The 13,178-nt window shown below is 38.3% G+C and overlaps 3 protein-coding genes across 3 annotated transcripts; 2 read left to right on the top strand and 1 right to left on the bottom strand.

The window, feature by feature from the left end:
- Positions 1-501: 501 nt before the first annotated feature.
- Positions 502-960, bottom strand: LOC107760978 (mediator of RNA polymerase II transcription subunit 10b-like). Its single transcript, XM_016579129.2, has one exon. It carries the CDS (start codon positions 958-960, stop codon positions 502-504), a length of 459 nt encoding a protein of 152 aa, XP_016434615.2.
- An 845-nt stretch (positions 961-1,805) lies between these two features.
- Positions 1,806-3,550, top strand: LOC107760979 (pentatricopeptide repeat-containing protein At1g50270-like). The gene has a single exon (XM_016579130.2). It carries the CDS (start codon positions 1,950-1,952, stop codon positions 3,369-3,371), a length of 1,422 nt encoding a protein of 473 aa, XP_016434616.1. The 5' UTR covers positions 1,806-1,949; the 3' UTR covers positions 3,372-3,550.
- Positions 3,551-5,625: 2,075 nt separating this feature from the next.
- Positions 5,626-7,642, top strand: LOC142172404 (uncharacterized). Its single transcript, XM_075236010.1, has 3 exons — positions 5,626-5,715; positions 6,596-7,453; positions 7,589-7,642. The coding sequence occupies exons 1-3, from the start codon at positions 5,626-5,628 to the stop codon at positions 7,640-7,642; spliced, it is 1,002 nt and encodes a 333-aa protein (XP_075092111.1).
- The last annotated feature ends 5,536 nt before the right edge of the window (positions 7,643-13,178 follow it).

Genomic DNA, 13,178 nt, shown 5'->3' with positions numbered 1-13,178 from the left:
ATAATATCCACGGAAAATAATAATAACACAAGAGAGTAATAACGACATCAACTCTTTTAACGTGGTAAATACAATACCCGAGCGAAGCAATATTACCACTATAATATTATAATTTAGTAGTGTCAAGAGACTACCACAATTTTAAAAGAAATAATATTCTTTATTTAAAATACGTCATTATAATATTACTGCTACTCACTATTTATTACACAAACAATAATTTGTGGATTACTCTCACTGCTTTCTGCTTAGCTTCTCCTTATTTTGGTGTATTTTAAACTGAAACTAAACACTTCAGCAAAGTTGCCTCCAAACATACCAATCAGATTTGCTCATACTTGGCAAATTGTTTAGCAGCCCACTTTTTTTTTGCAATTTTTTTCTACCATTTTCTTTATTTCCTTTATGGGTCCCACAGATTTCAACAAGTACATACACATCACTACTCTATGTCGAAAATTACGGATTCAGTTGAACACGATCCGGAATCTTCAAGTAAGATTACACTTCCTCGGGAAAAGCCTGTTCAAGCTCTTCCAAAAGATGCCGACGCAAACCCTTAAATGCATCTGTTTTCCCCTTAGTAATTTGGTTCTTGGCAATGCAACTGTTTAACACATCTCTCGTAAATTCATCTGGATTTTTCCCATTATCAATCAAGTTCAGGACCTCCATAGGCACTTGAATATTGCATTTTCCTCCGAATTTCACCATATTATCAAGCTCCAGCACAAGATTATTCAGGCATTGAAGAAGGAGAAGTTGAGAGGAAACGTTGTAAGAGGAAACAGTGAGATAAAGCTGGTGGAGAATTCCTAGGGTTTTTTCGATTGAATTTATGCTTTCATTGATATTTTGTTTCAAATCCTCGGCCGGTGAACCGGCGGTGGTAGCGGTGTCGTTGGCCGGTGATGCATCGTTGTATATACCAGCGGCGGAATTTTTCTTCGATGAGTCCATGCTTAGGTTTGGATTGTGAGTTATGGACCTTGTTTTGCTTTCATTCATTCATAACCTCATTATTTACCCATATTTATATTAGTATTAAACCCACTTTTAATAGGAATAGGAAACCTATTTAGATTATCATTATAATTTAATATTTATAATCTTAGCTACTTGATTTTCCTACTTCTTGAAATAGCTACCTAATTTTCTCTCTGTTAAAATTACTTAACGGTGAGTTATAATTTGTTGGGTAAAACATCTTATAGATAAAATATATTTTCAAATTAAACATACTATAAAGAATCATATCACGTGATAGTTGTAGAGTAAGGGGCATGTGCTTTATTGGATTAAGCCTAAATATCAAAACCGAACAAAACAACAACCAAAAAAAAAAAGAAAAGGAAAAAAGAGAAAAACAACTAGACCTCAACCACGAAGTAGCTGTAGCTAGTTATATAGGAGCTCAAAGATCAATTCGCTCTATTAAACAATGTTTCATTCTAAGACCAGAAGATAAAGAGACATGGCTCAAAAGTTATTTTATTGTGGCAGGATGAAAAATACTCTTTAATCTTTGGGTTCGAGGCTTGAATTCGAGTCACCTTTTTTGATAAGGAATACTTTATTCTCAAAGTGGACTTCCTGAAAGTGTCAATCCGAATTTGTTGAGTCTCAAACAGTTGTGTAAGGGTGCTAATTGACATCCTTTACTAAAATTATATTGTAAAAATTTATTTACGTATATATATATATATATATATATATATATATATATATATATATATATTGATTCACTCATAGATTTTCTTCTATATTAGCTAGAAATATGGAGGTAAAAAATTAATTTTTTGATTTCATCCCTAATCTCAAAGTGGATAGCCAAAGAAAAAGAAGAAGAAGGGATTTAAAAGATTGACTTTCCTACTTGAGCAGCCCACCTAAACACAATACATATTCAATGCTTCAAAGAAACAAATGGTAAAAGCTCAAATTTTCCAATGACATCAAAACAATATCAACAGCTCAATAATATAACAACAAAAATCCTCAATCTCCTGAACAAAACCTGTATTTCACCTGCTCATATCTCCCAAATCCAAACTCAACTCATCCTCCACAATCTCCATTTCAACACTACCATTGCCCATAACTTTATCTCAGCTTGCCAATCTTTAGGTCTCTTAAACTTTGCGTTCACCCTTTACACCAAACTTATCAAGAAGCCCCACGTTTTCATTTGCAACACTCTCATTCAAGCATTTTCACAAACAGAAGTTAAACTAAAACAAAAGTCCATTTCTATGTATGCCCACATGCATAAAGAACGTATTTTTCCGAATAATTACACGTACCCTTTTGTTCTCAAGTCTTTGTCTGATCTTAAGGAGCTAAAACTAGGCCAATCTGTACATACCCACATCATAAAATGGGGTCATGCGTGTGATATTTACGTTCACAACTCGTTATTGAACTTGTATGCTTCATGTGACAAGATTGATTTGTGTAAACAACTGTTCGACGAAATGCCTCAGAGGGATGTTGTTTCTTGGACAGTGATGATTATGGGTTATAGAGATTGTGGGAAGTATGATGATGCGCTTGTTGTGTTTGAGCAAATGAGAAATGCGGGTGTGGCACCTAATCGGGTGACAATGGTGAACGCATTATCTGCTTGTGCTAATTATGGTGCTTTGGATATGGGTATGTGGATACATGATTATATAAGGAGGAGTGGGTGGGAATTGGATGTGATATTAGGTACTTCATTGATAGATATGTATGGAAAATGTGGGAAAATTGAATATAGTTTTTGGGTATTTCAAGAAATGAAACACAAGAATGTGTATACTTGGAATGCTGTGATCAGAGGGTTGGCATTGGCTAAAATTGGGGAGGAGGCGGTGCAATGGTTCTTTATCATGGAGCGCGAAAATGTCAACCCGGATGAAGTGACATTAGTTGCTGTGCTTTGTGCGTGTGCATATTCCGGGATGGTTGAACATGGTAGAGAAATCTTTTCTTGGTTGATGAACGGGAAGTATGGATTTCCACCTGGTGTGAAACACTATGCATGTATGGTTGTTCTATTAGCGCGTTGTGGGCATTTAGAAGACGCATTTAGGATGATAAAAGAGATGCCAATGGAACCTACGAAGAGCGTTTGGGGTGCACTGCTTGCTGGCTGCAGACTTCATGGGAATCAAGAAATGAGTGAGTTTGCAGCTTGGAAACTTGTTGGATTGGCACCTAAGAATTCGGCCTATTACGTTGTCTTGGCTAATTTATACGGTGAAATGGGAAGGTGGAATGACGCGGAGAAAATTCGAGCTATGATGAAAGAGAGGGGACTATCAAAGGACTTGGGTAGTAGTTCAGTAGAAGTTGAGGATCAAAAGGATCTAGTAGAGTTGTTAAGGTAACAATGAGTGATATCATTTGCATATGATAGTTACATATTGCTGATTGTTCCAAGAGTTTAGACTAGTAAGGTTTCGGACTAGTTGTTCTCCATACTGCTTCCTATTCTGTTTTGAGTTCATTACCTTACAATACCTATTTGGTACAAGTCTTGGATGAGTTACCAGATACCTATGCTGGTGGGAGGTAACAGGTATGCAGTGAAATTAGCCGAGTTACACGCGAGCTGGCTCGGACATCACGGTAAAAAAAAAACAAAAAAAACACACAAGTAAAGTGTTAGAACCAGGATAATAAAATTAATTTTCAAAATGAGATATCTTTTGATTGTTACAACTCGATATAATAATAACTTCAATTCGCCAGAACCGGAGATAAAACATGTATTCAATTGTGACCAAAGCGTCTACAAAATTGTTAGTACTACAATAGTAATCTCGTCGTGCTTAGGGGCGCACGATAAAAAATAATCTCGTCTGTGACCATAACTAACAGCCTTTGACATGCATTCCTAAACCATTAGACCTTATTGAAGCCATCTATTAATGATTAATCATTTGTAAAATATGGCCCACGTGTGGCTTAAGAAATATTTTGGTTTAATAAATATATTTTGTTAAATTAGTATTTGGATAAAATTAAGGGAAGTAAATTATGGTTATAACTCCCCACTAACCCACTTTGATGGAAAGTGGGAATTAACCGATGATCCCTCTCTCCTATTAAAAGAAGAATAACTTAACTCCATCAAACTCTATTATGAAAAGAACACAGAAAAGGAAAAGAGAGAAAAATACTTATTTTTCAAGAACAACAACTCTAAAGAAGGCTTCCGCTCAATATCATCAAGAAAACATATCATGGATTCATGTAAGTTTTCTTAATTGAAATAATTGTATATGTATTTTATGTGAAAATCACATAGTTCCACGATTCTACATAATTGATAGAATTTTATATAGATTGTTTATGAACTAGAAGCAAACTTGACATCACCCCCTAAGCTATTTAGTCTTCTCTCTATCTCTCTCGAGAGATTGACCGAAAGGCCGAATGAGTGGTATGTGTCGCTTAAACAAATTTTATGTTCTTAGGACAATGAGAGAAAATCTTTAATGGATACTGTAGACATATAAAATTTATTGGGTCTAATCCATATAAAATTTGGATTAAATTCAATTGTGTCAAATAATTAATTTGGACTTTACAAATTAAATTAGTCTATTTTATTATTTTCAAGCCCAAGGTCCATTTCATAAAGCCCAGACTTATGTCATGTGTCAGGTGACATGTCATATCTAGTCAAACTGCAAGCCAACAAGATGACGCCACGTGTTAAATAATATGACAATCCAAGTCAAAAAGCAAGAACCAACCACAGGTCGCCAAGTGGCTAAAATGATATGTCTTAGCCAATCACAAGCAAGCTTATCACATAGCTTGTCAGATAAGTTTGATGACTCACATGAGCCAATCAGAATCAAACAAGAGAGTTCCTATGTAACTGGACTGTCCATCCTCTACAACTATAAATAGAGCGGTTACATAACTCTCCGGGGATATTCAGAGTTGTAGAAGAGCATTCCGCAATTGGTGAAGGCATCCACAAGAGAGATCAATCATCAAGTGCAAAGTTCTTCTACAAAGGAGTGATCAACAAAGTTCTTCCCGGAGATCAATCCAAAACAACAAAGTGCTGCTCGACGTTCTAGGTGATTAAATACATTTCAAGGAGGTCTATATCGTCCTACATTCGAGAAAGACGTTTATCAAGCCCTCGAATTACGGAGAATTTTATAAAGGAGAATCAAGGGATACAAAGAATTGTACTCACAAATATTTATCAATAAAATCTTTTTTTCTTCATATTATTTTTGTTGCATTTTATTTTTCTTACTACGAAAATTTATTGCGAACACATACGCTCTTGTAAATATTTTTCTTACTAAGAAAACTTGATAAACTTTGAGATTCTTCCAATAGGATACACAGAGATAAAAATTCAAAACTATCAACTTTAACTCGTTAAGTGCTATTTGTGTACTTCAGGTCTGCCAATTGTAATTGGGGTATTATCATTTTTAGCCCGCGCAAAAAATTACTATTGAATTTCCTCAACTTGACACACTAAAGGTGATAGGTTACAACTACCTTGCTTTATATTTTGATGATCTAACAAACTTACTGTCAAGAACCAGATAAGGAACCAGTTACATATCTTCAAGACCTTAAGATCGAAAGGTTCCAGCTTGGAATATGCTTCAACTCTTCAGAGTCAGAGGAACAACAGAGGGAACAGATAACTATCGTTTTCCGAGGAAACAGTACAAGTCAACTGCCCCAGCTGTAAAGTTGTTACCTGCACTCGCTACAGTGCAGAAACAGTGCAGCAGTCAACTTTATGGGGAATATCTTTTACCTACCTTGCTTACATCATCCCAAGTGATGTCACAAGTGTATTATTAATATCAAGGAAGGTAAAACAAATCACTTGAACATTTAGAGAATTCATTCAAGCTCCCACACGGTCATTGATCATCAAGCAATTAATTCTCAAGTGCATCAAGAACAAAGAACAACACTACTACAGACCAGTTCCCCACAACAAGTCATTGTATGTCCTTAGTTGAGTTGTAACTTTGTAATAGTTCTTCAATTGTAATTCCTACTTAGCTTGTTTAGAAGTATTCTGTAGGAAACCCTTTGTAAACTTTATACCTTTGTGTTTGAATCTTGGCTAGAGTTAGTCGAGTTGTAAAGTTTTTGTAATATAGTTATTACAAAGTGGCTTGTTATAGAGTATTACAAGTTAGTGAGGGATTAAGAGGTTAATTCCTAGGTTGCAGAGGTTGTAATCTAAAAGTTGCTCAGTAGTGAAGTTGAAATCCTATAAGGGTAGGTCGTGGTTTTTAATCCGGTTGAGCTGGGAATTTTCCACATAAAAATCCTCTTGTCATTCACTTACTGCAGTGTGCGTGTGTTCTAGTGGAACTGATAGAGAACCTGGTTCTCTATATAGTTTGGTGGACCCTTATATTCTATCAATTGGTATCAGAGCGGGTTCTTTCAATCAGGCTAACACCTAGAAAGGATCCTCATGCCTGCTCCACCAAACTTTGAAGAAGGTCAGTCTACCTACAGGCCACCAAGGTTCAATGGCCAGTACTATGGACAGTGGAAGACTAGGATGCATGACTTCATCATGGTTGAAGATTCATAGCTATAGGATGTTATCTGTGACGAACCCTTTGTTCCCACCAAGAATCTTGGTGACCCAGCTGTAGCCATTCCCAAGACGAGGAAGGAATTCAATGACGCTGATCGAAAGGCCATAGAAAAGAACTTTCGTGCAAAGAAAATTCTTGTTTGTGGCATTGGTCCTGATGAATATAATAGGATATCAACATGCCAATCAGCAAAAGAAATTTGGGAGGCTCTTCAGACAGCTCACGAAGGAACAATACAGGTTAAGCAATCCAAAATCGACATGCTCACAACTGAATACGATCTCTTCAGGATGAAAGATGATGAATCCATCCAAGATATGCACACTAGATTCACCTCCATCATTAATGAGCTTCACTCTCTTGGTGAAACTATTCCAAGAAACAAGCTTGTCAGGAAAATCCTTAGTGTTCTGCCCAGTTCTTGGGAAAGCAAAGTGAACGCCATTACAGAGGCGAAGGACTTGCAGAAACTGACCATAGATGAACTTGTTGGCAATCTGAAAACATATGAAATGAAGAAGAAGAAGAAGGACAATGAAAGAAGAGAACCCAAAAGGGAGAAGACCCTGGTCCTCAAGACATACATCAATGATTCAAGTGGTGAGGATGGTGATATGTCTTACTTGACAAGAAGATTCCAGAAAATGGTTCGCAGGAATGGAGGCATTCCAAAAAGGGAAAGTTCTATCAAGCCAAAAAATTATGATCTTTGTCATAAATGTGGCAAGCCAGGACACTTCATCAAGGAGTGCCCTCTCCTAAATCAAGATCAGTACAAAAACAACTTTGACAAAGCAGCCAAGAGGAACCCGGTTCCTGATAAATGCTTCAAGAGAAAGAATGTCGCTGACAATGTTGTAAAGCAAGCTCTTGCTGCATGGGGAGACTCCTCCAGCGAATCTGAAGAAGAAAATGATCATGGTGATAGTTCAATGATGGCAGTGGAAAGTGAAGCAACTGAGTATGACTCAATCTTTGCCTTGATGGCTCAGTCTGATGACGACGAAGATGACGACGATGATGAGTTAAATTTTCTGGATGTTTAGAGCAATCTGAAATCTTATTCTCCTAAAAAACTCATGTCTTTGGCAAATGTATTAATTGATGCTTATCACAGTCTTGTAAATGATAAAGATACTTTAACTGTGGAGTTAGGAGAAGCAGAACAAACCAGAGATGACTTAGTAATCGTTGTTGTTGATTTAAAGGAAACAATTGAGAACCTGAAGAAAGAGAAGGATGCCTTAGATGAAAAAATTGCACATATAGAACATGAAAGAAATGATCTAATGGTCGTTGTGGTAGACCTAAAAGAGACCTTTGAGTGTGTAAGAAAGGAAAAAGAAGTCTTAGCTGAGAGAGTTGCTAACATTGAGCATGAGAGAGATGACCTATTAGTGGTGGTAGTGGACTTGAAGGAAACAATCGGGGAACCTGAAATAAAGAGTAGGCCTGGAAATTCTCAAAAGGGAAATGAAGTTTCAAGTGAGGCACACATTAAGCTTGAAAGTGAGTTAAATTCAGTGAAGTCTAGTCTGTGTGCTGAGCTTGAGAAAAACTAACAACTTCATGAAGAACTAGGAAGAGTGAAGAGTGACCTTGAAAAATCACTGATGTTTGGCATATTTCGATATGTGTTGATGTTACTTTACCCATGTTTTAACCACTTCTTGATGTTATTTGATCTTTAAAATTCCCAACATGGTTTAATTATTGGTTTTATGACTAATTAAGTTATGTGTGACGATTTAAGGTATTTGGAGTGCAAAATATGAAGAAAAGGTGGTCTAGCCAGAGGAAGAAGGGTTGGATGCGTCGCATCCAACCTAGAAAAACTACATCTTTCGTGCACCCTTAGCAGTGAAGTCGGCCCATAGCGTCCGCCATAGCATCCGAGACTGGGAAGTAGAAGAGAAGGGTGGATGCGTCGCATCCACCCTCGCATGCAAAACTGGGAAGTAGAAGAGAAGGTGGATGCGTCGCGTCCACCCTCACATGCAAAGTTAAGAAATGGAGGACGAGGTGGATGCGTCGCATCCACCTTAGCATCAACCCCTGAAGCCGATTTGGACTAGGGTTAGGAGAACTCTAGCCCACGACTTTTGGACGCAATATATAAGCTTAAAAACGCTTTTTTAGGGGGGAGAGATCAGAGAAGGGGGAGAAGCTATAACCAAGTTCTAAAACCACGGAATTCGTCTTGAGTTCTTATTCTCTCTTTCTTTTATTGATTCTTATGCACTCTTATGAAATTTTGGATGATTGCCTGAATATGAGTGGCTAAGAACCCTATTGTTCTAGGGTCATGGGTATACATGAATGTTGATGTTTGAAGTTTAATTTGACGACGTTGGGTTTATCATATTGGGTTGTTTATTTAATTCTGTTTTTAATTATTTTGCTGAGTAGTTAACAGTGAAATACTATCTACGAATCTAGAGTTGAACTCGAAAGTGGGAACCCTAGATTGCATATAGAAGTAAATAGAGTAAGTTCTCAAACCCGGGCATCGGGGAACGGATTCGCGATTAGGATAGACATATACCTAATTGCCTTACTCGGTTGCAATACAGGAATTGTAAATGCGTTCTTGTTAAACTTAATTCCATAGACATATAGGTATTAAGTTAACTTGAATAGGCGAGTAAGAACTCGACAGATTCTTACGAGTGAAATTAACCCTGTGAATCAACAATTCAGATAAATCATTTAGTTATTTTAAACTAAGAATGCAACATGAATGTTAGATGACCCGTGACCCTGGAATATTATATCCTATTGATTGTTATTCAAAACTATTTAAGTGTTGTGTTTAATTCTTAGCAATTCATTATTTGATAGTCTTTAGGTAGTAATTTAGAAAATTATATATTTTGTTAGAAATATCTTGAATCAATAAGCTATTCGAGTTTGAATTAGTCAAAAGTTAATCATAAGTCTTCGTGGGAACGATACTTTATTCACTACTTTATTACTTGACGACCACGTATACTTGCGTGAGTGTGTTTGGACCCGACAAGTTTTTGGCGCCGTTGCCGGGGACTTAGAAATTAGCTACGTGACTAAGTTAAGCTTTTATTAGATATTTTTTCAAGTTTTAATTTTCAGTTTGCCTTGTTTGTGTCAACGCAGGATCTTCTCTCGAATGCAGAGGAGTAGAAGTGCAAACAACCTCATTCCTCTTGATCCAGAAATCGAACGAACACTACATAGAGTGAGAAGGGAACTCGAAGCTAGAACGACAATAGAAAGAGAGTTGGACATCGCAGTTCAACCACAGCCAATAGAGATGGCAGGCAATGAAGAGCGTCCGGTGATTGAAGCCGCAAGGCCCAATCTTGCGAATATGACTCAGGCTATTGTGAAGCCTGATATCACTAGGCATTTTGAACTCAAACAGTACATGGTACAGCTGATTCAGTCCACAGGACAATATGTGGGTCTATCTCATGAGGACCCGCAGAGGCATATTCAGAACTTCTTGGAAATTACGGACACTTACAATTATCCGAACGTTTCCAAGGACTATGTCAGGCTGACACTATTTCCTTTTTCACTGTTGGGGGAAGCTAAGGAATGGTTGCAAAAGGAGCCCGCGAACTCTATCCACACTTGGGATGATCTAGCAAGGAAATTCCTGATCAAGTTTTTCCCAACTAAGAAGACAAAGTCGCTGAGGAGCCAAATTCTTGGGTTCCAACAACGGGATGGCGAGACACTTCGTCAAGCTTGGGAAAGATACAAGAAGCTACTCAGAGACTGCCCGCATCATTGTCAAACTGATGAGGTATTGGGTCACACTTTTGTTGATGGGTTAGATGAAGCATCAAAGATGAATCTTGACTCAGCTTGTGAGGGTAGTTGCATGGCAAGGCCGTATAGTGAAATACAACTCTTGCTAAATAACTTCACTGCTAATGACCATAATTGGCAAGGAGAGGGGGATTCAAGAAGGGGAATTAAACAGAAGGCAGCCGGGTTGATTGAGCTTGATGACTTTTCCGCCATGAGAGCCGATATAGCAAAATTGGCAAATCAGATGAATAGAATGACAACACAACAAATGCAACATGTACAGCAGATGTCTATTTGTTGCGAACTATGCGGAGACAGTCATATGATTGACATGTGCCCCACGAATCCTGAATCTATATACTATGTGGGGCAACAAAACAGAGGTTCTATGAATCAACATGCACAATATGGGAACACTTACAACCCAAACTGGAGGAATCATCCTAACTTCTCATGGGGCGGAAATCAACAGAATCAGAATCAGTATAGGCCTCAAGGAAATTTTACTCAACCTCAGAAGCCACCCCAACAAATGGAAGAAAGTACGAATGACTTGCTGAAAAAGTTGTTGCTAGACAATCAACAGCTCAGGACCGATTTCAGAAATCTTGAGAGGCAAATGGGGCAGTTAGCAACAAACCAAAATACTAGACCTACAGGCTCACTTCCCAGTGATACAGAGAAGAACCCTCAAGTTAATGCAGTTACACTTACAAACGGGAGGGAACTAGAGGAAGTGCCAAAGAAGATAAAGGAAAAACCTATACCTGAGGGGGAGCTGACACCTAAGGCAATACAAGAGTCAAAGGAAAATGATGCAAGTTCAGAGCGAATGGAGGTTACAAGGCCACCACCACCTTTCCCCCAAAGATTGCAGAAAAAGAATGACGATCGCATGTTCAACAAATTTCTCTCTATGTTGAGTCAGGTTCAATTAAATATTCCATTAGTGGATGTACTTCGTGAAATTCCAAAGTATGCTAAGTACATAAAAGACATAGTGGCTCACAAGAGGAAATTGACTGAGTTCGAGACGGTTGCACTTACTGAGGAGTGCACATCAAGGGTCCAAAACAAGCTTCCCCAAAAGCTTAAGGATCCTGGCAGCTTCACCATTCCAGTGCGAATCGGTAATATTGACGTGGGACGTGCTCTTTGTGATTTGGGTGCAAGCATAAATCTGATGCCTTTATCCTTGTTTAAGCAATTGGGTCTGGGAGCTCCGAGACCAACCACTGTGATGTTGCAATTAGCTGATAGGTCCATAGCCTACCCCGAAGGAGTGATTGAAGATGTGCTGCTGCAAATTGGAAAATTCATCTTCCCAGCTGACTTCATTATTCTAGACTTCGAGGCTGATGAACATGTTCCAATCATATTGGGACGACCTCTCTTGGCTACTGGTGATGCAATAATTAAAGTGAGAGAAGGGAAAATGATTATGAGGGTGGATAACGATGAAGCAGTCTTCAATGTCTACAAAGCAATCCAACTTCCCCGCCACTATGAGGAGCTCTCTATGATATCTGTTGTGGAGGTGGATGAGAAACTTCTTGACACGAGTGTATATCTAGACGATTATCTAGAAAAAGCAATCATGATGTTTGATAGCTTGGAGATGGATGATGAGGTTGAGGAGATGATGCATATCCTAGATGCATCATGTGCTTACATGCAAGGAATAATCCCGTTTGAGCCCCTGAATAGGCCAAGTGGCCCCCCACCAAAGCCGTCAATTGAAAAAGCTCCAAAATTGGAACTTAAACCCCTACCCCCTCACCTTCAATATGCTTATTTGGGAAGTTCTGACACTTTACCTGTCATTATTTCTTCTCACTTGTCTAAATTATAGGAAGAAAAGCTATTAAGGGTGCTACGTGAGCACAAGCAAGCAATTGGGTGGACAATCTCTGACATTAAAGGCATTAGTCCAGCTTTCTGCATGCACAAAATCCTCATGGAGGACGGACACAAGCCAAGTGTAGAGCACCAACGCCGACTAAATCCAATCATGAAAGAAGTGGTAAGAAAAGAAGTGATTAAGTGGCTTGATGCAGGTATTGTATTTCCAATCTCTGATAGTAAATGGGTAAGCCCCGTTCAATGTGTGCCGAAGAAAGGGGGGATAACCGTAGTAGTTAATGAAAATAATGACTTAATTCCTACAAGAACTGTCACTGGATGGAGAATTTGCATAGATTATAGAAAACTGAACAATGCCACCCGGAAAGACCACTTTCCCCTTCCCTTTATTGACCAAATGCTTGATAGATTAGCTGGCCAGGAATACTACTGTTTCCTGGACGGTTATTCAGGGTATAATCAGATTGCTATAGCCCCAGAAGACCAAGAGAAAACTACATTTACATGTCCTTATGGCACGTATGCGTTCAAGAGAATGCCCTTCGGTCTTTGTAATGCACCTGCGACTTTTCAAAGGTGTATGATGGCTATTTTTACTGACATGGTTGAAAGATTTGTAGAAGTATTCATGGATGATTTTTCTGTGTTTGGATGTTCTTTTGATAGTTGTTTGATGAACCTTGATAAAGTGCTAGCTAGGTGTGAAGAGACGAATTTGGTGCTAAACTGGGAAAAGTGCCATTTCATGGTACGTGAAGGTATAGTTTTGGGGCACAAGGTTTCAAAAGATGGTCTACAGGTGGATAAAGCAAAGGTGGAGACGATTGAAAAATTGCCCCCACCGACATCCATCAAAGGCATTCGCAGTTTCTTGGGTCATGCAGGTTTTTATCGTCGTTTCATTAAAGATTTTTCGAAAATTTC

Source organism: Nicotiana tabacum, chromosome 18 (assembly GCF_000715075.1).
Source record: "Nicotiana tabacum cultivar K326 chromosome 18, ASM71507v2, whole genome shotgun sequence".
Taxonomy (NCBI): Eukaryota; Viridiplantae; Streptophyta; class Magnoliopsida; order Solanales; family Solanaceae; genus Nicotiana; species Nicotiana tabacum.
The sequence above is the reverse complement of the archived record's forward strand: the minus strand, read 5'-3'. Positions and strand labels throughout refer to the sequence as shown.

What these genes read in the sequence shown, in the direction of transcription:
- LOC107760978 (XM_016579129.2), bottom strand. Translation starts at nt 960, where the DNA reads ATGGACTCATCGAAGAAAAATTCCGCCGCTGGTATATACAACGATGCA.
- LOC107760979 (XM_016579130.2), top strand. Translation starts at nt 1,950, where the DNA reads ATGACATCAAAACAATATCAACAGCTCAATAATATAACAACAAAAATC.
- LOC142172404 (XM_075236010.1), top strand. Translation starts at nt 5,626, where the DNA reads ATGCTTCAACTCTTCAGAGTCAGAGGAACAACAGAGGGAACAGATAAC. An exon ending in ACAAGTCAACTGCCCCAGCT is followed by an intron (nt 5,716 to 6,595) that starts GTAAAGTTGTTA and finishes TCATAGCTATAG; the next exon opens with GATGTTATCTGTGACGAACC. An exon ending in AGAATGTCGCTGACAATGTT is followed by an intron (nt 7,454 to 7,588) that starts GTAAAGCAAGCT and finishes TTGATGGCTCAG; the next exon opens with TCTGATGACGACGAAGATGA.